The sequence below is a fragment of the Peromyscus leucopus genome, chromosome 4 (genome assembly GCF_004664715.2).
Source record: "Peromyscus leucopus breed LL Stock chromosome 4, UCI_PerLeu_2.1, whole genome shotgun sequence".
In the NCBI taxonomy this organism is placed as follows: domain Eukaryota; kingdom Metazoa; phylum Chordata; class Mammalia; order Rodentia; family Cricetidae; genus Peromyscus; species Peromyscus leucopus.
In genome coordinates this window covers 95,574,408-95,596,992 of record NC_051066.1, presented here as the reverse complement: position 1 = coordinate 95,596,992, position 22,585 = coordinate 95,574,408, and the positions used below count along the sequence as shown (strand labels likewise).

The 22,585-nt window shown below is 44.1% G+C and overlaps 1 protein-coding gene across 1 annotated transcript in view; it reads left to right on the top strand.

Moving 5' to 3' along the window:
• The window catches only part of LOC114681111 (RNA polymerase-associated protein RTF1 homolog), a 59,581-nt gene that overhangs the window by 31,855 nt on the left and 5,141 nt on the right, over positions 1-22,585 (top strand). Inside the window, 8 exon segments of the mRNA XM_028854399.2 lie at positions 4,608-4,722; positions 5,564-5,675; positions 14,829-14,964; positions 15,673-15,850; positions 20,327-20,389; positions 20,391-20,410; positions 22,180-22,267; positions 22,356-22,463. Coding sequence (XP_028710232.2) covers positions 4,608-4,722; positions 5,564-5,675; positions 14,829-14,964; positions 15,673-15,850; positions 20,327-20,389; positions 20,391-20,410; positions 22,180-22,267; positions 22,356-22,463 — 820 coding nt within the window.

Below are 22,585 nucleotides of genomic sequence, written 5' to 3'. Positions count from 1 at the left end.
GCAAGATGGCTCAGAGGGTAAAAGCAGTTGCCACCAAGCCTGATGACGGAGTTTGGTCCCCAGATGCCATGTGAGGGAAGGAGAGAACTGACTCCCAAAAGTTGTTCTCTGACCTCCACAGTTTGTCAGGGCATGTGTACATTCTCCCCACCACAAAATAAATAAAAGTAAAAATTAAAACATTTAAAGGACTTTTAACATGCTTGAGTCAGGCTAGGCTATGATGTTTGGTAGGGTGGTGTAGTAAATGCATTTTCAGCTTTGAGTGTTTCAGCTCCTGTGGGTTGAGATGCAGTCCCTTACTAGACTGAAGAGAATCTGTTCGTAGGAGTGGACAGTTGGAAATCGGAGTACTAATGTAATGTGAACCAACTAGTGTACTTAGGTGCCGTCAGCTCCACTAGTGTGTGTTAGTCAGTAGGCTTTTCACTAACTAGTCTGTGGTTCTGGTGATGGAACCCAGGGTCTCGGCATGCTAAACAAGATTTCTGCTACTGAGCTGTGTCATGCTTTTTGATTTTTAAGACAAGTTTTTGCTGGGCATAATGGCACATTAATTCCAGCACTTAGGAAGTAGAGGCAGGCGGATCTCTGAGTTTGAGGCAGCATGGTCTATATAGTGAATTCCAGAACAGCCAGAGCTACATAATAAGACCATGTCTCAAACAAACAAGCAAACAAAACACACAAAATAAATAAAATTAATTAATTTTTTAAACTTATTTATTTATTTATTTATTTATTTATTTATTTATTTATTTATTTATTTATTTATTGTTTTTCAAGACAAGGTTTTGCTATGTATCCCTGGCTGCCCTGGAACTCAGTTTATAAGCCAGACTGGCCTCTGCCTACTGAGTGCTGGAATTAAAGGCACCACCCAGTGTAGTTAATTTTTTTTTTTTTTTAGAAAAAAATTAAGTAAGTATATTATTTAATTTCTACCAGACAAAAATTATTGAGAAAGTCAGAATCTTGTCTTCGTTTTTGTATTTTATGTGTGTATGTATTTGTTGTGTGTATAACATGTATGTAGGTATTCATGTCTGTGTGTGCACATGAAGGTCAGAAGAGGGTGTCAGGAGTCTTCTTGTATTCTGCCCATTCGTTTAAGTCAGGATCTATCCCTGAACCTGGGACTCTAGTTTGCTTGGCTTACCTCGAAGCCAGCAAGCTCCAGTGATGATCCTGTCTCCTCCCCCTTAGAGCTGGACTTACAGGCATGTGTAGGCTGCCTGGTTTGTTATGTGGATGCGGCGATCAGAACTCGATACCTCATGGTTGTGCAGCAGGTCTTTTAATCACTGAGCCGTCTCTCCAGCTCTTCAATTTAGATGTCAGTTTATTACTTAGCAAAAGTAATGTGGGCCAACTGTGGTAGCACAGGCCTGTAATCCCAGCACCTAGGAAGCCAAGGCTGCTGGCTTATTGCTGTAGGCTTAAGGCCAGGCTGGGGCTCCAGAATGAAACTGTGCTAAATAAAACAAAAGGCTGAAATGTTGGGCTGGTGATTGGCTCAGTGTAAATTGCTTGAATGGTTTTCCCAAGACCCAGACTCAGTCACCAGCTCTGTTGTGCAAGCTGACCTGTTTACTCAGGCTGCTTCAGGTTTCTGGCTGGGGGTTTGCCATATTTTAAGTGGCAAAAGTTTTTTCTCATCTCCCAAAAAGGTCAAAGTAAACCTGGCTTTTGTTTTGGGTAACAGAGTGCCCAGAACTAGCTTCCTTTCTGTATCTGCCTAGTATCTTGAGAAGAAAATTGAATGAGGCTGGAGAGATGGCTCAGAGGTTAAGAACACTGGCTATTCTTCCAGAGGTCCTGAGTTCAATTCCCAGCAACCACATGGTGGCTCACAACCATCTGTAATGAGATCTGGTGCCCTCTTCTGGCCTGCAGGGATACATGCAAACACAATGCTGTATACATAATAAATAAATAAATCTTAAAAAAAAATATTGAAGCATCTTGGCAATTAGTTCCATTGCCTCAGGGAGCCTCTTTGTCTCTCTGGACATATTAAGTATGTTAAGTATGATGAGTTATCCTAGACGAGAATGTTTGGCTTACCATCAGCAGAAAGTGGTGGGCATTCATTAAGTGTAAATGCCTCCAAGGTAACCTGTTTTACAGAAACCAGGACCTGGAATACTGCACAGGGGTTGTGGGTGAGGAAGGGGGACTTCTAAAGTTTGGATTCTGAACTGTGGAGAGCATAAGAGTTTGACAAAAAAATTCCAATATCACAAATTTTAAGGGTAATTTGTTACAAACTTCATATATTAGTTTTATCTTTCTGTTTTTGTTGATTTATTTTTGAAACAGGGTCTCACTGTGTATCTCTGGATAGCCTAGAACCTGCTGTGTAGACCAGACTGGCTTCTAACTCACAGAGATCCACCTGTCTCTGCCTCCTGAGTATTGTGACTAAAAGCATGTGTCACCACACACAGAAAGTTTTATCTTTTTAGGGGGAGAGAGGAGCTGGGCATCAACCCAGGGAGCTTTATCATGCTGGGGAAGTACGCTATCACTGAGCCCGTTGTTTAAATTTTTTCCTCTGTAAGGATCAGTTGACATTCAGTGACATTTTTTAGCAACTATAAGGATGTTGGAAGGTGATGATATAACTACTCGGAAACACCGTGTTCTGTAGTTTATAGGTTTAGTTCTGGAACAACACAGCAAGGCCACTCAGAAACACAGTGTTCTGTAGCTTATGCATTTAGTTCTGGAGCAACACAGCATAGCCGCTCGGAAAATTCTCTTCATCTTTGTAGCTAGAGTTTTCCGCCTTGCCCACAGTCAGGACAAATCTCTGTCACCCACCAGTCCCACGGCTGCTCAGACCCAACCAAGTAAACACAGAGACTTATATTGCTTACCAACTGTATGGCCGTGGCAGGCTTCTTGCTAACTGTTCTTATAGCTTAAATTAACCCATTTCTATAAATCTATGCCTTGCCACGTGGCTCGTGGCTTACCGGCATCTTCAGATGCTGCTTGTTATGGCGGCGGCTGGCAGTGACTCCTTCACCCTTCCTGTTCCCTTAATTCTCCTCTCTGTTAGTCCCGCCTATATTTCCTGCCTGGCCACTGGCCACTCAGTGTTTTATTTATTGACTAATCAGAGCAATTTGACATACAGACCATCCCACAGCACATCTTTTTTTTTTTTTTTAAAGCTTTAATTTTGTTTTTTGGTTTGGGTTGTGGTGTGTGTGTGTGTGTGTGTGTGTGTGTGTGTGTGTGTGTGTAGTTTCAGGGTTTCTCTGTGTAACTGTTCTCTGTATCCTGGAACTCACTCTGTAGACCAGGCTGACCTTGAACTCACGGAGATCTCCCTGCTTCTGCCTCCTGAGTGCTGGGACTAAAGGCATGCACCACCACCGCCTGGCCTTTTTTTTTTTTTTTTTAAATTGTTTTTTAAATTTTCTTTTGTGTATGGGTGTTTTGCTTCCATGTATGTCTGTGCACAGTGTGTGCCTGGTGCCTGCAGAGGCTAGAAGAGGGCCCCAGACCCAGATCACCTGGAGCTGGGAGCCACAGGGTGAGTTCTGAGAAGCTAACCCAGGCCCTCCAGGAGCTCAACCTGTGCTACTAAGCATTGAGGAACCATCTGTCCATCCTCTAGAGACAGACACTTGCTATGGTGTCCTGGTACCCTGAGCTCAAATAGTCCCTCCCCCTCAGTACCCACCCCTTGGTGGGACACATGTGTGCCTGTGCTCAGCTTCACTTCATGGTTTTAAGTTAATCCATGTAACATCTATTAGCACTTCAGTCCTTGTTAGCTGAGTAGCATTCCATTATAAGTGTATACTATGGTTTGTGAATTTATTCAATTGCCATTAAAGTTGTTCCTGCCTTTTTCTGTTATGAATAATGCAATTATAAAAGTTGATATTCAAATATTTGAGTGCCTATTTTCAGTTAATTTGGGTGTATTCTGCTGCATTTTTGTTGATACACAGTTATTTTCTTTATTGAAACCGAATTTCACGTATCTCAAGCTGGCCTCAAACTCACTATATAGCTGAGGATGACCTTGAATTCTGATCTGAATATTTTCCCTTAAGGCCATTCCAACTTTATGCTTTTGAAGACTTTGTTTGTTCTTTTTTAAAATATTTTTATTTTATAATTAATTTAACTTTACATATCAGCCACGAATTCTCCGTCCTCCCTCCTCCCATTCCCCTTGTTCTTTTAAGTTTATTTTTATGTGTATGAGTATTTTGCCTGTCTGTGTACCACAGGCGTACTTGGTGCCCATGGAAGCCAGAAGAGGGCATCACACTCCCTGAAGCTACAGACAGTTGTGAGCTGCCATGTGGGTACTGGTAATCGAGCCTGGGTCCACTGGATGAGTAGACAGTGCTCTAAATCACTGGCCCCTCTCTCTAGCTGCACAGGCGACAATTTTAATGTACTTACAGTACATTGGAGTTTCTTTCAGGAAGCCAAGAAATTATTTTTCTGTGAGTGTCTGAGACTCTCATGTTCTAAAAGTGTTCTACTGCTTTCCTTACTTCCTGTCCCCTAGCCGAGTAGAAACCAGCCTTCACATATATTTTATTACTTTTTAAAACTAAGTATCTTTTAACCAGGTTTGAAATTAAGAAAAAACTAAAAACAGCTAAAAAGAAAGAAAAGAAAGAAAAAAAGAAAAAGCAGGAAGAAGAACAAGAGAAGAAAAAGCTGACTCAGATTCAAGAATCTCAGGTAAGCAGTCATCCACAAGTGGGCTGAGGCTGTGGGTGGGAGCATTATGCCGGTAGCCTAGGTTGCTTGTGCAGATTGTTCCAGCGGCCTCACCCTGGGTCTCCTTAGTCTCTGAACACCATTTCACTGTTGCCTATACCATAAACTCCTTCCGACTTGTTCACTCAAGTCTGGCGAAATAGGAGCCCACTAGAGTGGGAGCATCCCTGAAGGGTAAGTTGATAAACTTCCTTTCCCAAATAACCAGCTTGAGTATGTTCACTGAGACATACGTCACCCCTCTGCATTTGAAATAACATGTCAAAAGATATTAGATCATAACATAGAATGTCTTCCGGAAGAATTCACTCTGATCATTCATTTTTTTTCTTTTTTGAGACAGTCTCACTGCATAGCCTTGGCTGTCCTGGAACTTGATACATAGACGAGGTTGAACTCCTGAGTGCTGGGATTTATAGGAGTTCACCACCACACCCAGCATGATCATTTTTAGATTTGTTATCTATTAGGCAAGTAAAAAGAGGCTAGGTTTACTTCTACAACTCTTTGTCCACAGAATCCCCTCTCTTAGACAGTTTTTTGTTTTGTTATTTTCAAGACAGAGTCTTACTATGTAGCCCTGGCTGTCCTGAAACTCACTCTGTACACCAGGCTGGCCTTGAACTCAGAGATCCACTTGCCTCTGCCTCCTGAGTTTTGGGACTAAAGTCATATGCCACTGTGCTCAGATAGGTTTTTAAGTTTGTACAGTTAGGAATTCACAGGGTTGAAAGTGTTGGTTGTTGACATAGAGAATCTTAGCAACACTGAGTAAAAAAGCCACCCATACATACCTCTGCAGGTAACTTCCCACAATAAAGAGCGGCGTTCCAAACGGGATGAGAAACTAGATAAGAAATCTCAAGCCATGGAGGAGCTAAAAGCAGAGAGAGAAAAACGGAAGAACAGAACAGGTAAGTGGAGAAATGAATATTGACTTGTTTTCCTTTTTATAGCTCTATATTTTATGGAAGCTTCCAGACATAATGGTAGTAGTATAACTATCAGCTCTGTTCCCATTATCCAGTCTCTACTTATTTCATAGTCTTTCTTGTTAATCTATATTTCCTCGTGAAGTGAATGCCAACATCACTGTATTTTAACTGTAAATAATTCAATGTTTCTTATAGACAAGCAGCCCAGTGTTGTTGTGTGTGCTAGAGATAGAAGTCAGGGCTTCGTGCATGTTAGCCAGGCCCTCTCTACAAAGCCATCTCCAGGGCTCATGTTTGTTTTGTTTTGTTTGTCTGAAAACATTGTCTCATAGCCCATGCTGGCCTCGAACTCACCATGTAGCTAAGGATAGCCTTGAACTTCTGATCCTCCTACCTCTACCTTCTGAGTGCTGGGATTATAGGCTTGTACCATTAGGCTCAGTCTCATATATCTCACTTTGAACCTAACTTTTTTTTTTTTTTAATATTTATTTATATATTTTATATACATGGATACTCTGTCTTCATGCACACCAGGAGAGGGCATCAGATTCCGTTACAGATGGTTGTGAGCCAACATGTGCTTGTTGAGAATTCAACTCAGGACCTCTGGAAGAGCAGTTAGTGCTCTTAACCACTGAGCCATCTTTCCAGCCCGTTTTTTGTTTTTGAGATAAAGTTTCACTGTGTAGCCCTGGCTGGCCTGGAACTTGCTGTGTAGACCAGGCTGGCCTTAGCAAAGATCTGCCTGCCTGTGCCTTCCACGTTTGCCACTGTGCCCTGTTAAACTTTTCTTTTTTTAAAATTTAAATGTAATTTTTAAAATTTATTTCAAAATTATATGTCTGTTTTGTCTGCGTGGATATTTGTACCACATGTGTGCAATACTGTGGGAAGCCATAACAGCATCAGCTCCCCTGAAACTGGAGGTACAGACAGTTGCAAGCTACTCTGTGGGTGCTGGGAACTGAACCCAGGTCCCCTGCAAGAGCAGCAAGTGTTCTTAACTGCTGAGCCATCTCTCCAGCCTCTACACATTAAGTTCTATACCATAAACACATGCATGCACACACAGACATGCACATAGAGTAGCAGGGCTTGATAGATGCCTCAGTGGTTAAGAGTGTATCCTGTACAATCATGAAGAACTATAGTTTGGATCCCAGCACCCACTTAACAAGCTGAGCATCTTGCAAATGCCTAAAACTCCAGTTGCAAGGATTCTAATGCCCTCTTTTTTTTTTTTTAAGATCTGTCTTTTTTTTTTTTTTTTTGGTCAGAGCTGAGGACCGAACCCAGGGCCTTGCGCTTGTTAGGCAAGCGCTCTACCACTGAGCTAAATCCCCAACCCTCTAATGCCCTCTTGGCCTCTTCACATAAGCAAGAGCATGCACCCACCCACATACATGTACATAGACATACATACACATGAATAAATCTTTGCCAGGGGGGATTGGTTTTGATTTTTTGAGACAGGGTTTCTTTGTGTAGCTAGCCCTGGCTGTCCTGAAACTCACTCTGTAGACCAAGCTTACCTCAAAATCAGAGATCCTTCTACCTCTGCCTATGGAGTGCTAGGATTACAGGTGTGTGCCACCACTGCCTGGCTATAAGTCTTTTTTAAAAAGCATTGAATCCCTCATGATGCAGTGTATCCTCAGTGTTTGGCTCCCTCTTCAGCAGAGATGCCCTGAGCCTTCCTTGTAAGGAGAGAGTATGATATAGATGCCCCATTTAGGACTGGGCATTCTGCAGTTTTAATATCTATGTGAACTTATCCATGTTTTGTTTTAATCTGGTACTGCTGTTATTCTTCATATTCAATTAGTCAACCAGTTATGGACCCTTGACAAGACCCCCGTACTCCTTTCTCCAAACCCTTCTTTCCCTTCCCTTTCCCTTTGTTGGTAAAATTCCTTCCCAGGAAGAGACTAAGCAACATCTACTCCTCCCCTCAAGGTCCCAAGGAGGCATGATCCCACCAGAGTTCACTCTGGAGAATCAGTGAGTTTATTGGGCTTCCTTACAGACATGGTTGTATTAGTTAGGGTTCTCTAAGAGTAACAGAACTTACAGAATGATTTTTCTCTCTCTCTAATATTATATAAATAATATGTTACATATAATATATTATATAGATATAGGGGTTTATTAGAATGACTTGCAGGCTGTGGTCTAACTAATCGCTGGACCGACAATGACTGCCTATGTATGGAAGGTTCAAGAATCCAGTAATTGTTCAGTCCACAAGGCTGAATGTCTCAGCTGGTCTTCAATATACACTGGAATCCGAAAGAAGTAGGCTCTGATGCCAGTGGAGGAATGGACTTGCTAACAAGGGTGGGAGGAAGCAGGCAAAAAGAGAGAGCTTCCCTCTTCCATGACCTTTTATATAGGCTCCAGCAGAAGGTATGGCCCAGATTGGAGGCAGGTCTTCCCACCTCACAGATCCAGATTAGAAGTGGATCTTCTCACTTCAAATGATCCAATTAAGAAAAAAAAAAAAATCTCTCACAGGTGTGCCCAGCCATTTTTCTGTTTTAATTTCAGATGTAGTCAAGTTAACAACCAAGAATAGCCATCGTAATGGGTGAGGTATTTCTTAAAGAAATGTGAGTGTTCCTTCCTCCAAAAGCCATATCCAGCAGAGATGAGACTTCCCTGAATAGATGGAGTCGCCCCACTCCTCTAGTCCCCCACCCCATACTCTAGTGCCCGCCCCATACTCTAGTGCCCCGCCCCATACTCTAGTGCCCACCCCCCCATACTCTAGTGCCCCACCCCATACTCTAGTGCCCGCCCCCCCAGCCGCATGCAATTATAGCAAAGTTACATACAACAGGTGGTAGGGATCTGCTGGGATATTCTGGGAGGGTCTTGTGACCCTCTCTTTTCACCCCTCCCTGAGGGGGTGTAAATAGTCAACAAGCCCAGCTAGGGTAATCCCTTCACAAGGGGGCTCAGCTGAACTCCCCAAGATGGCTTTTGCTTGGCTCCAAGGATAATCCTGCACAAAACTCTTCTTTCTCTTTTCCTGACCAAGCCAAGATTGGACTAGGACTTTGTACATCTTAGGCAAGTGTTCTGTCATTGACCACAACCCACACCTTTAGTCATTTAGGAAAGTAGGATGCTGGGAATGGAACCTAAGTTTCAGGCATACCAATATGATGCTAAGCCACATCCTTAGAGTGCCATAACCCCTCCAGTCTGTATATGTTCGTCCTTTTTAGATTTGGAATTAGCCATTTCTCTTTCTTTCTCTCTGTGGTTTTTTTGAGACAGGGTTTCTTAGTGTAACCTTGGTTGTCCTAGAACTTGCTCAGTAGACCAGGTTGGCCTTGAACTCACAGAGATTTACCTGCCTCCGCCTCCTGAGTGCTGGGATTTAAAGGCGTGCACCACCGCCGCCCAGCCTTAGCCATTTCTCTTTAATGGCCTTTTTTGCTGAGCAAGTTAGAGAGACTACAGTCTGGACAGAAGAATATTCATTCTACTGATTATTTCTTCCAATTTTGTGCCTTTTCAGTGTACCGAGCTAGGATTTTGGTTCATTTGTTTTTTTTGTTTTTTTTTTTTTTTCCTTCGAGACAGGGTTTCTCTGTGTAGCATTGCGCCTTTCCTGGAACTCACTCTGTAGCCCAGGCTGGCCTCGAACTCACAGAGATCCGCCTGTCTCTGCCTCCCGAGTGCTGGGAATAAAGGCGTGCGCCACCACCGCCCAGCTGTTTGTTTGTTATTTAAAGATCACATCAAGAAGCTAGGCACAGGCTGCTTGAGAGATGGCATAGCAGTTAAGAGCACTGGCTGCTCTTCCAGGGTGTTCAGTTCACAACACCCACGTGAACTGCATACAACCACCGGAACACCACTTCCAGGGAATCTGGTGCCCTCTTCTGGCAAAGCATGCACATGGTACATAGATATACATGTAGACAAAACAGCTATGCATATTAAATAAAATAATAATTTTTTAAAAATCAAAGAAATGATTTAGGTGTGATAGTGTACTTGGAAGGCAGAGGCAGACAGATCTCTGTGAATTCGAGGCCAGCCTGGTGTAAAGAGTGAGTTCCAAAAAAGAGAGAGAGAGAGAAGAGAGAGAGAGAGAGAGAGAGAGAGAGAGAGAGAGAGAGAGAATCCAAGAAGCTAGCATGGTGGCAACACAGCTGTCTTTGTAACAACTTGAGAAGCTGGGGTAGGATAATGGCTTGAGCCCAGGAATTTGGAGTTTGAAACTAGATTGGGTAACATAGCAAGACCCTTATCTCAAAAAAGGGGGAAAAAAAAGAAAATTTCTATGTATCTCATCATACTTGCATTTGTTTGTTTGTTTTTGTTTTTTGAGACTGGGTTTCTTTGTGTAGCTCTGTCTGTCCTGGAACTCTATTTATAGATCAGGTTGGCCTCAAACTCACAGATCCACCTGCCTCTGCCTCCCAAGAGCTGGGAGTTTTTCTTTTTACTTTTTCTTTCTTTTTTCTTTTTTGCTTTTTAAGGCAGGGTCTCTCTTTGTAGTTGTAGCTGTCCTGAAACTCACTATGTAGACAGGCTGGCCTCAGACTCACAGAGGTCAGCTTGCCTCTGTCTCACAAATGCTGAGATTAAAGACATATACCACCATACCCAGCTGATGTCTCTTTCTTTTGTTTGTATGAGTTTTTGATGTTATAGCCAAGAAATCTTTGCCAGATTCAATTTGATTCATCAGTGATTTCTTCAAAGAGGTTTTTTTTTTTTTTTTAAAGATTTATTTATTATGTATACAATGTTCTGCTTCTGCTTGCACATATCCCTTCAGACCAGAAGAGGGCACCAGATCTCATTACAGATGGTTGTGAGCCACCATGTGGTTGCTGGGAATTGAACTCAGGACCTCTGGAAGAGCAGCCAGTGCTCTTAACCTCTGAGCCATCTCTCCAGCCCCCTCAAAGAGTTTTATAGTTTTTAGTTCTTACATTTAGGTCTTTAATCCATCTTCAGTTAATTTTAATATATGGCATAAAGGGGCCAATTAATATATTTTCTTTTTTATATTGTTAAGGAGTTTTCCCAACACCCATTGTTGAAGACACATTTGCCCATTTATGGTATTGTTACCCTTTAAAACAAAAACAAAAAAAAGTTGATCAAGGAATGGAGAGCTGGCTCAGCACTTAGGAGCACTGGCCACTCTTTGAGAGGACTTCTTTTTGATTCCTAGGACCTGTATAGTGGCTCATAACCACCTGTAACTCTGGTTTTAGGGGATCCAATACCTTCTTCTGACCTCTGAGGACTGCTGCATGCATGTGATATACATCTATATACTCAGGCACACACACACATACACTATACACACTACATACACTCCCCCCCCACACACACACACATCTCTAATAGATGGAAGCCAATCTGAGCGACAAACCTTCACAATGTACAAAGTATTATTCTATAGCTTGAACTTGGGTCTTTGTGACATTTGGTAAGTACTTTACCAGCAGAGCTATTACCACAACTCTCCCCTCTTGATTTGAACCCGAGTCCTGTGCAGAGCAACCAGTTCTCTTAACCACTGACCCATCTCTCCAGTCCCCAAACTTAGTTTCTTATGTGCTTGTTTAACAACATCCAACAGCAAACTTCTGTGATCTTTAGTATGAGAGTTTCTTCCACTGCAAACGAGCAACTGATTGATTCCATGCCAGACATCACCTGAGTGTCCTGTAACTGAGTTCAAGCGCTGAGCGGACACTGTCCATTCTCAGGTTGAGAACTCAGTCTTCCCAGGATGTCCAGGCTCTTATCTGTGCTGCTGAGCTATGGACCTCATTCTGCTTCCCTTTGATTCAGTTAATTGCTACAGTGTTGCACAGGATTCAGGCACACTTAGGTTTGTTGGTTTGTTTGTGTTTTTGTTTGAGACAAGGTCTTATATAGCTTAGTCTGGCCTAGAATTTTATGCAGTCGTAGGTGACTTTGAATTTGTAATCCTTGTGTCTCTACCTCCTGGTTGCTAGGATTACAGGTATATTCCATCAGGCCTAGTTAGATGATCCCTTTATTATAAAGGCTATTACAAAGGATTCAGCTGAAGCGATTCATAGGGTGGAACATTTGCAAGAAAAACTCCCCTGTCTTTCTGGACAGGCCACTCTCCAGGAACTTTGACTGGTTCAGCTACCCAGCTTTCCATATCCTATACTATGGAAGGTTTTTGTTTTTTGTTTTTGAGGCTTCATTACATAGGAAAGTGGAGCAAGTCATTGGCCATTGGTTCTGCTTAACCTTCAGCCCCTTTCCCTCCTTAGAGAATCTCAGTCTCAGCTCTCTAATACTGCCTTGGTCTTTCCAGGGAGCACACCCTGTCCTGAAGCTACCTATGGGCTTGCAGCCACCAGCCAACTATTAGCATACTAAAAGACACTATCACTTTGAAGATGCGATGGATTTTAGGAGTTGTGTGCCAGGAAAGGGAATGAAGATGTATTTCGTAATGTCACACAAGGTATATTAAAGGAAGTTCAGCTTCCACATCCTTCTACTTGATGCCTTGCCCCCTCCCATAGTGAGCATCACTTAGACATTTCATATGTATGTAAATATACCAAGGGGATGGGGTACCACTCAGTTGGTAGGAACTTTGCTAGCAATGCACAAAGCCCTGAGTTTGATCTCCAGCAAGTACTAACCAGGCATGATGGCACACCTCTAATCCTAGCATTTGGCTGGGGTAGTTGAGGCAGTAGAATTAGAAGTCTGAGATTATCATGGTCACATGGCAAGTTCAAAGCCACTCTAAAATATATCAGACCCCTGTTTCTCTGTGTATTTCCTTTCTTCTTTTTTGTAAACATAAAGACAGACTCACATGCAGTCTTCCATGAACCATCAGTAGGTAGCATACTGTACATACATACTTACATACATACATACATACATACATACATACATGCATACTATACATACATACCTGTTTTCTTTCCTTCTTTTCTTCCTTCTAGCTGTGTTAGGTTTGTATTCTGGAGGATTTTCCTGGTTTGGGGAAATTTTTTGTTTAGGTTTTTTTAATTACTAGAGAAAGAACCCGCCTACATGTATGTATATGAGAACTTTTTTAATTTTTATTTACTTTATGTTTGCATATATGGGGGCACATAGATGCCATATATGTGGAATTCAGAAGACATCTTCTGAGAGTTGGCTCTCTCCTTCCACCTGTGAATTCTAGGGATCAAACTCAGGTTGTCAGGCTTGGTGACAAGTACCTTTTGAGCTACTTCCTCAGCCTGAATGTTTTTGTTTTGAGACAAGGTCTTACTAAATTGCCCACACTGGCCTTGAACTCAGCTTTCTCAGTAGCTGGGCGTATAGACAAGTACTAACCACTACACCAGGCTCTACTTCCTTTTTTTATATAGCTGCTAGAAGACTACCGTCTTTTGTGAGTTAATTCTCTTGCCAGCCAGGGGGAGTAACAGCATTCACAAGGCAGTCTCCATCACCAAGAGGACAAACTTCCTTAGGATAAAGCAGCACTCCTTTGTGCCTGCGTGCTGCTCAGGACCACCTTCATGCTGAGCAGCTGAGTAGTTGAAGCAGCACATGAACCAGAGGCCTGCAGTGTTTGCCTACTGGCCCTTGAAAACTCACTTTGTCACTCAGAAAGTAGGGGTATCTCTTCCTTTTTAATTATATGTGTGTGTATGGGTGTCTGTGTATGTGTGTGTGTCTGTGTAGTGGGGTGTCTGAGGATGCCAGAATAGGCACCAGATCGTCTGGAACTAGAATTAGACGTGGTTGTGAGCCACCTCATAAGGGTGTTGGAACTGAATCAGGTCTTCTGGAAGAGCAGTAGGAATTCTTAATCCTGAGCCATCTCTTACCCATCTCTCCTTTTTGTATGTTTTTTGACTCATTTTTCACAGCTTTAACAAAATGGAGGTGTTACGAGTGATTGAGTGGTACTCCATTTGTGGACATTGAGTTTGCTTTCATTCTTCTGCCTTTATATAGTACTGCAAATTCAAAATAAAGTTCTCCTTAACTCTAGAAGGGTAATGATAATGGCCCAGTATGGTGATGAAAGCTTGTGATCCCACACTAAAGCAGGAGAATTTTTTTTTTTTGTCCTGAGATGGTTTCTCTGTGCAGCCCTGGCTGTCCTGGAACTCTCTTTGTAGACCAGGCTGGCCGCAAACTCACAGAGATCCACCTGCCTCTGTCTCTCGAGTGCTGGGATTAAAGGTTTGCGCCACCACCACCTGACCAGGAGAATTTTAAGTTCAGAGATAGTCTAGACTACATAGTGGAATTTTATCAAGAGTCAAACAGTGCTGGTGGGGTGGGGTAAGAGTGCTTGGTGCTCTTCTATTCGCCTGAGTTCAGTTCCCAGCACATGTGTCAGGAGATTCTCAAGTACCGGAACTCCAGCTCCAGGGGATCTGACACCTTTTGTCCTCCTTGAGCACCTGCACATAATGGGTGAGAGAGAGAGAGAGAGACAGAGACAGAGACAGAGAGAGAGAACCCACAAGGGGTGATTCAGAGTTCTCCTCATTCTTTGCTGTCTAACTTGAAGCATCTTGAGTACAGTGAAAGACAAGGGAAGCAGTAGGATGGCTCCTCAGCTCGAAGGCATTTGCCCAGGACTGCCAACCTGAGTTCAGTTCTAGACCCCACATGATGGGGGAGAGACCTGACTCCTGCATGTGCTCCTCTGACCTCCTCAGACATGCATACGTAAAGGAAGTAATTGAAACCTTCTCGGGAAGATCGGGGGCTGGATGTATAGCTCACTGGTAGAACATTTGCCTAGCGTGGAAGAGTCCCTGGGTTCAATCCCCAGTATGTAGGGAGGGTTGGGGAAGTCAGTGTGATTGGTAACCATTTCTGCCACCTTATAACAACCTCCTGACTTTTTTTTTTTTTTTTTTTAAATTGTCTGTCTGTCTGTAGGACCTGATCTTGGTGCCTGAATGTTTAACTGTGGTTTACCTCAGTATGGCTGATAACTCAGGTTATCACAGACCAGTCTAGAGTGGTAGATTGTCTGCTCGGGTCTTTGTGTTCCAGTTCTTTTCAGAGGTGAAAGATGAGTCGATTCCTTGTTTGTGGAGAGAACACAGGTGATTGTTTCCTCTTTTCTTCTAGCTGAGCTCCTTGCCAAAAAACAGCCATTGAAAACCAGTGAGGTCTACTCTGATGATGAGGAGGAGGAAGACGACGACAAGTCCAGTGAGAAATCAGACCGCTCATCCCGAACATCGTCATCTGACGAAGAAGAAGAGTAAGCTGTCTGTTTCATTCAGCAGGATAGTGGGGTGAAAGAGTTTATTTCGTATTAAAGGTCCCATCATTAAGGGAAGCCAAGGCAAGAGCTTGAAGCAGAAGCCAACAGAAAAATGCTGCTTATGCCTTGCTCAGTCTGGCTCTTGCCCAGCCAGCTTTCTCATATAACCCAGGACCACCTGCCCAGAGAGGGCACTGCCCACAGTGGCCTGGGCCCTTCCACAGCAATCATCAGCAAGAAAATGCCCCATAGACGTGGCCACAGACCATTCTGATTAAGACAATCCCCCAATTTTGTATTCCTCTTCCCAGGTATGTCAAGTAGACAACTAAGATTAGCTGTCCTAGGAGGGTTCTTGGAAGAGAAGCTTAGTGTAGGTGTGGGGTTGCATCTTTGACTTGATTCGGTATCCTGAATTCTGCATTCATTTCCCTGCCTCTGGCTCCTGGCTGCACCCTCCTGGTCCTTTTCTCTGGGCCTGGCAGATAGGAACTGACTGCATGTCACTTCACACTGGCCTTCAGCTTCTTTTCTGGGATGGAGCATCAATCTGGCAGTGCACACTACTTTAGATTAGAGTATAGTTCTTGTCTGGTCCTTTATTTCGCCTACTAAGTTGATCGAATGCTGTAAGTATTGAGAATTTGATGTCTGTCTCTCTGGTGGTTTTATAGTGAATACTAACTATTCTTTGTTTCTTCACAGGAAAGAAGAAATCCCTCCAAAATCACAGCCAGTCTCCTTACCTGAGGAATTGAATCGAGTTCGGTTATCAAGGCATAAGTTAGAACGCTGGTGTCACATGCCCTTCTTTGCTAAAACTGTCACAGGCTGTTTTGTGCGGATTGGCATTGGAAACCACAATAGCAAGCCAGTATACCGGGTTGGTATTCTTCCCTTGGACAATTCTGCATATTTTAAATTTAATGATTGTCTCCTGGGAGTGGGAGCCGCAGAACAAATCTGTTGTTCTTCTGCCACCATTTCACTTTATTAGTCAGCTTCCCTTGTAACTAGAAAAGTAGCCCACGCCTGTAATCCCAGCACTTGGGAGGCTGGTTGAGGACTGCTGTGAGTTGGAAGCCCGTCTGGGCTACAGAGTGAGACCCTGTCTCAAGAACAGAAGAGGCCAGGTATGGTAGCACAGACCTATAATCCTAGCACTGGAGAGACAGAGACAGGAGAATTGCCACGAGCCAATAAAGTATAGAGAGGACGAGGGAGGCTGAGCAGTAGTGTATGGCTTTAATCCCAGCACTTGGGAGGCAGAAGCAGGCAGATCTGAGTTCAAGGCCCCCCTGGTCTACAGAGTGAGTTCCAGGACAAGGAGGACTACACAGAGAAACCCTGTCTTGAAAACAAAACAAGAAAAGAAAACTAAGAACAAGCCAACAGAAGCTCCCAGTGGTTTCTGCCACCTCCCAATATTGTCAACCCAGCACATGGGCCTTTGGGGGACCCTTAGGAGTCAGACTAGCGGAAGAGGAACTGATTGTAGGAGAGTGGCTCATACAGCCGTGAGAATCCTTCACAACTAACTGAAAGGTACTTGGGAGCCCAGAGAACTAGTGTGCTTGAATTGAGAATTATTTTCTCTTCCCTTTCACCATGAAAGGGATAAAGGACATTCATGACGTCGTTGTTCAGACTTATATAATATATAGAAGTTTTGTTCATTTGAGAAATAAGTGAATGAAATTTTTCTCTGTATGAAAAGTTGCCATGTCACATACCAAGTCACCTCTAGACTCAGGGAAGAGAAAAAAGATGACTCCACTTCTCCTAGTTCTCATGTGTCCCAGCACTGTTGCTGTGGTTTGGATGCTAGAACTGAGCTGTTTTCTTTTTCTTATTTATTTTTTAGACTGGGTTTTACTATAGCCCAACACTGACCTTCCAGTCCCATCTCCCTCTCTGGACACAACCCCCTCCCCCCCAAGACAGGGTTTCTCTGTATGGCCCTGCCTGTTCTAGAACTCGCTCTGTAGACCAGGCTGGCCTCTAACTCAAGAAATCTGCCTGCCTCTGCCTCCCAAGTGCTGGGACTAAAGGTGTGCATCACCATCGCCCAGCAAACTGCCCCCTACCCCTTAGAGACAAGGGTCTGAACTATAGATTGTTGGAATTGAAAGCATGCACCACCCTGCCTGGCTTGGCTTTGAACTCTTGATTCTCTGGTCTCAGTCTCCCAAGTTATAGCCATGCTTGTCCCATTGATTGTTGTGTTTGGTTTTTCTTGTTTTCAGTTGTCATTTAATATAGCTCTTTGCTTGTCTAAATACTAGTAACCATGAAACTCACTTCCACACTCTTCTCATTTGAACTATAGAAATTACTCAGTAAGCCAGACATGGTAGCACATGGCTGTAGTACTCGCACTCAGAGACTGAGGAGAAGAACAAACTTAGTTGAGGTCAGCTTGGGCTCCACAGTGAGGTCGAAAGCAGCCTAAACTACATTTAAGACTGTGTATCAATTAAAAAACCAAAAAAAAAAAAAAAAAATTGATCTGAAGAACTCGTTCTCGGACTGGGGAGACGGTTCATTGAGTCAAGTGCTTCTGCATAGGCAGGAGGGCTTGAGTTCAGGTCCCAGCAGCCACACAAAAGCTCGTCTGGCCGTACACGTTACCTCTGCTAGAGTCAGAGTCAAATCAGGCAGATCCAGGAGCTCACTGGTAGTCCAGCCGGAGCGTCATTCTTCCAATTCAGTGAAAGACGTCATCTCAGATAGTAAGGTAGAAAATGGCGGAGGACACCTGGCTTTCTGGTCTCCACATGAGCACAAACACACAGGCAGGCATACCCACTCACATGCACATACATAAATTTTAAAATCTTAAAAATAATTACTTCACTGGGCTGGTGGCGCACGCCTTTAATCCAGCACTTGGAGGCAGAGGCAGGTGGATCTTTGAGTTTGAGGCCAGCCTTACCTACAGAGCAAATCCCAGGGCAGCCAGAGCTGTTACACAGAGAATCCCTGTCCCAAAACAACAACAAAACAAAAACTATATCATTTATCATTACTGTGTGTAAGGTGTATGTTGGAAAGGTACACGTGTGTGGTGTGCATGAAGAATTCAGAGGACCATGTTGGAGTTGGCTCTCTTCTTTCATGTTCATGTGCATTCCAGAGAGGTTGTCAGCTTGAGTCATCAAGTAGCAAGTCCTTTTACCCACTGAGCCATCTTGCCAGCCTGCTCTATCTACCCACCTACCTACCCACCTACCTACCTACCTACCTACCCACCTACCTACCTACCCACCTACCTACCCACCTACCTACCTACCACCTACCTACCTACACCTACCTACCACCACCTACCTACCTACCCACCTACCTACACCTACCTACCACCTACCTACCCACCTACCTACCCACCTACCTACCCACCTACCTACCTACCCCACCTACCTACCTACCTACCTACCTACCTACCTACCCACCTACCTACCTACCTACCCATCTACCTACCTACCTACCTACCCACCTACTCACCTACCTACCTACCTACCTACCTACCTACCTACCCACCTACCTACCTACCTACCTACCCACCTACCTACCCACCCACCCACCTACCACCTACCTACCCACCTACCTACCTACCCACCTACCTACCCACCTACCTACCCACCTACCTACCTACCTACCTACCCACCCACCTACCTACCCACCTACCTACCTACCTACCCACCCACCTACCTACCCACCTACCTACCCACCTACCTACCCACCTACCTACCTACCATCTATCTCTCTATCTGCCTCTATCTGTCTATCTGCCTCTATCTATCTATCTGCCTCTATCTATCTATCTATCTATCTATCTATCTATCTATCTATCTATCTATCTATCTCTATCGCTATTGTAAGTGTAATGGTGTACATGTGGAGTCTGAGAGACTTTAGGAAGCCAGTTCTTTCTTTTCACCTTATTTTGAGGTACTGTCTCTTGTTTCTGCCATCCTGTGTACTCTAGAAGACTAGCTAGCTCATGAGCTTCTAGATGATTCTTCTGTCGCTGTTCTCATCTCCCCATGGAAGTTCTGGGATTCCATATTTGCACCACCATATCTGGCTTGTTTTGGGGCATGGGATGAGGTGAGACAAGGTTTCTCTCTGTAGCCCTGGCTGTCCTGGAACCTGCTCTGTAGACCAGACTGGTCTCAAACTCAGAGACCCACCTGCCTCTGCCTCCAAGTGCTGGGATTAAAGGTGTGCCCCCCAGCCCAGCTCACATCTTGCTTAATATATAGGTTCTAGATGTTGAATTTGGGTTGTCAAGCTTTGCACTTAGCGGTTTTGCCTTCCTATCCATCTCCCTGGCCCAAACATCTCTCTCTCTCTCTCTTTTTTTGTTTGTTTGTTTGTTTGTTTTTTTTGAGACAGAGTTTCTCTATATAGCCCTGGCTGTCCTAGAACTCCTCCATAGACCAGGCTGGCCTCTTTTAAACTCAGAGATCTGCCTGCCTTTGCTTCCCTAGTGCTGGGATTAAAGGTATGTGCCACTACTGCCCGGCCCAAACTTTTCTTAACACGCACACGCACACGCTGTAGGTGAGTGCTAGAAGCCTGGACTGGGTGCTTGGAAACAACCAGGAGGCTCATTTGAGCCTGGAGTTGAAGAACAGCCTGGCCAACATAGTGAACCCTGTCCTGTCTCATTTAAAGAAAAAAAAAAAAAAAAAAAGCAGGGAGGGCTTTTGGGAGTGGCTCAGTGAGTGAGAACAGTGATCACCAGGCCTAACCACCTGAATCAACCCCCAGAACCCACATGGTGGAAAGAGAGAACCCACTCTGTGGGTTGTCATCTGAGCTCCACATATGTCTTGGCAAGAACATTCATGTAGCCAGAATGGGGGTTGAGATGGTTTAGTTCACAGACACTTGTCACCAAACCTGACGCTGAAGTTGATCCCTGGACCAGCGCAGGAGAGAACTGATTCTCACAAGTCATCTTCTGGCCTTCTGTGACCTGGCACATCCATGCCTGCACGTGTGCACACACACAAAATAAATGAGTAGAGTAAATTTTGTCTTTGTTTTTAAGGATGGGATGCTGGGAATGTCAGTCACTTACCTAGCTAGCATGTGCACCACCCAGCAACAATGAAAGAGGAAAAGAGCTGACCTCTGACGTTTCTGTAATGGCCTCCAGACTAATTTGCCTTTTCTCCTGCCTTGCTTACCCTGAGGATAAGGCTCAGCAGCCTAGCCATCTGAATTCTAAGCATGAGACAGGCCCCTGTGGGCTCCTCTTTCACAGTTCTTCCGTGTTTGGATAGAGACAAAAGAATGAATGGTGTGAACGCTCTGGAAGAGGCTTTTTACGGGTATCTGTTTTTTCTCTTAGGTGGCTGAGATCACAGGTGTTGTGGAGACTGCCAAAGTTTACCAGCTGGGTGGTACCAGAACAAAACAAAGGGCTGCAGCTACGGTAAGAGGCAGGCATGAAGACAGACCCCTGTAATCCCAGTACTCCAGTGACAGAATCAGGAGGATCTCTGCAAGGTCAAGGCCAGCTTGGCGTACGTGGTGAACTCCAGGCCACCTGGAGTTAGTTACCTAATGAAATACATCCTTCCTCCCATTCTTCCCATCTTTTCTGAGACAAGGTCTTGCTATATAACCAAGCTGGATAATGCTGCCTCAGCCTTCCAAGGGTTGGCATAACTGTGTCACCACGCCCTGGTTTAAGAGTTCCTTCTGCGGAGGCATTAGCTGCCTTTGCAGATGGACTGCTTCTTGGCCTGCCATTGCCTCCAATATGATGTTTGTAACATTGAGCGCTAAGTATGGTCCCACAATGCACAGAGGAAAGCTTGGTCTGTGTTTCCTAGAAGGTAGCAAGGATGCAATATGTTGGGGTGTATAGAAGAACAGTAACCGGGTCTATGAGACAGACAGACACACACACACACACACACACACCCAACAGAGCCTGCGACGTTTTCTGGACAGTCAGGAAACTTGCTTCCTTCGGATCCTGGCTCTCAACTAGCCTCACCTTTGCCAAGTAAGGTCAGCTTTCTAGACTTACTTCCTCTTCAGTGAAATGGCAATGTCATTGACTTGGCACACATTTACTGAATCTCTACTCTGTGTGTGGCGCTGTTCTTGACATTAGGAAAAAGGTGATGTCAAATACACAAATCCCTGCCCCTTCCTTCATGAACCCTAAGAATTCTAAAGACCCCATATCAGAAGGTGTAACAGGAGTTTGCCAGGATCATGTAGCAGATAGCAAGTAACAGATAAGACTGTCCCCTCGCCCATTTCCTGTCACCACATTCTTTCTACTCCCCTCCCAAATCCTCATCCCACATCCTTCCTGGTGTGTTTGAAAAGAGTTTGGGGGCGGGCAAGATGGCTCAGAGGATAAAGGTACTTGCCACCAAGATGATGACCCGAGTTCAGTCCCTGGAGCCCCTGTGGTGGGAGGAGGGAGCTGACTCCTGCAAATTGTTCTCTGTGACGCTTGCAGTTGTAAGCACATGCACGCACACATGCGCACGCACACAAATTTGATAGTTTTAATAAGAGCTGGTTGAGGGATCGCTGCTTTTAGAGAGCTTGGTTTAGTTTCCAGCACCCATGGCCACCTGTAACTATTTCTGGCCTCCCCAGGCACAGACATAGATACTTGTGGACAGATACACATATACATTAAAAAAAAATTTTTTTTACATTTAAAAAAGGGTTTTTTTTGTTTTGTTTTTGTTTTGATTTTTTTTTTTTTTTTTTAAGAAAAAGAAATCAAAAAGAGCTGATTGGGCTAGTGTCCAGAGAAATCTCTGAGAGTATGGCATTGAGCCCCCAAACTTTGCCAAGCAGTGGTCAGTAGAAACACTGCTCTTCAGTTCATCCCAGGAACTGTGCAGAGTGCATACTGATGATTCCTGATAGGCTCTGGGGGTTTATGATGAACAGACTTCTAAAGCACTTGCCAGGCCTCCTTGGTTTCTACTGTTAGTTTTGTAAGCTAAGTCCTGGCTACCCGTTGAAACGACCCCTGGTAGATTCATTTTGTGCCTGGGCTTAGTAGGTCTAGTTGGTGCTTTAGTGGTAGTTTTTGTCTCCTTGGCAATTCAGAGGGTAGCCAGGTTGAGGCCCACAGACATAGGTCGTATACGCAGTCTGGTAGGTTGCTTAGCTGGTTACAGTCAGTGTGTACATTCTTTGAGATGCTGTCTCTCTTTCGTGTAGGCATGGCAATGACCAGCGAGTGTTCCGCCTGGAGTTTGTGTCAAACCAAGAATTCACAGAAAGTGAATTCATGAAGTGGAAGGAAGCAGTAAGTGTCTGGGCTGCTGGCAGCTGCCTGTGATCGGTTTCTTTCCTAAAGCCCTCACTGACAGCTTTCTTATCACATTTTGGTACAGATGTTTTCTGCTGGCATGCAGTTGCCCACTCTAGATGAAATCAATAAAAAGGAACTATCTATTAAAGACGCTCTCAATTATAAATTTAATGATCAGGACATTGAGGAGGTAAGAAACCTGAATCCCAGGGGCTGGGTTGTTTAAGACCAGATTGGAGAAGATCTGTCTTGCCTTGACATTTTCTGTGATATGTGAAATTAATTAAAGGGTTGCTTACTATTGATACCTCG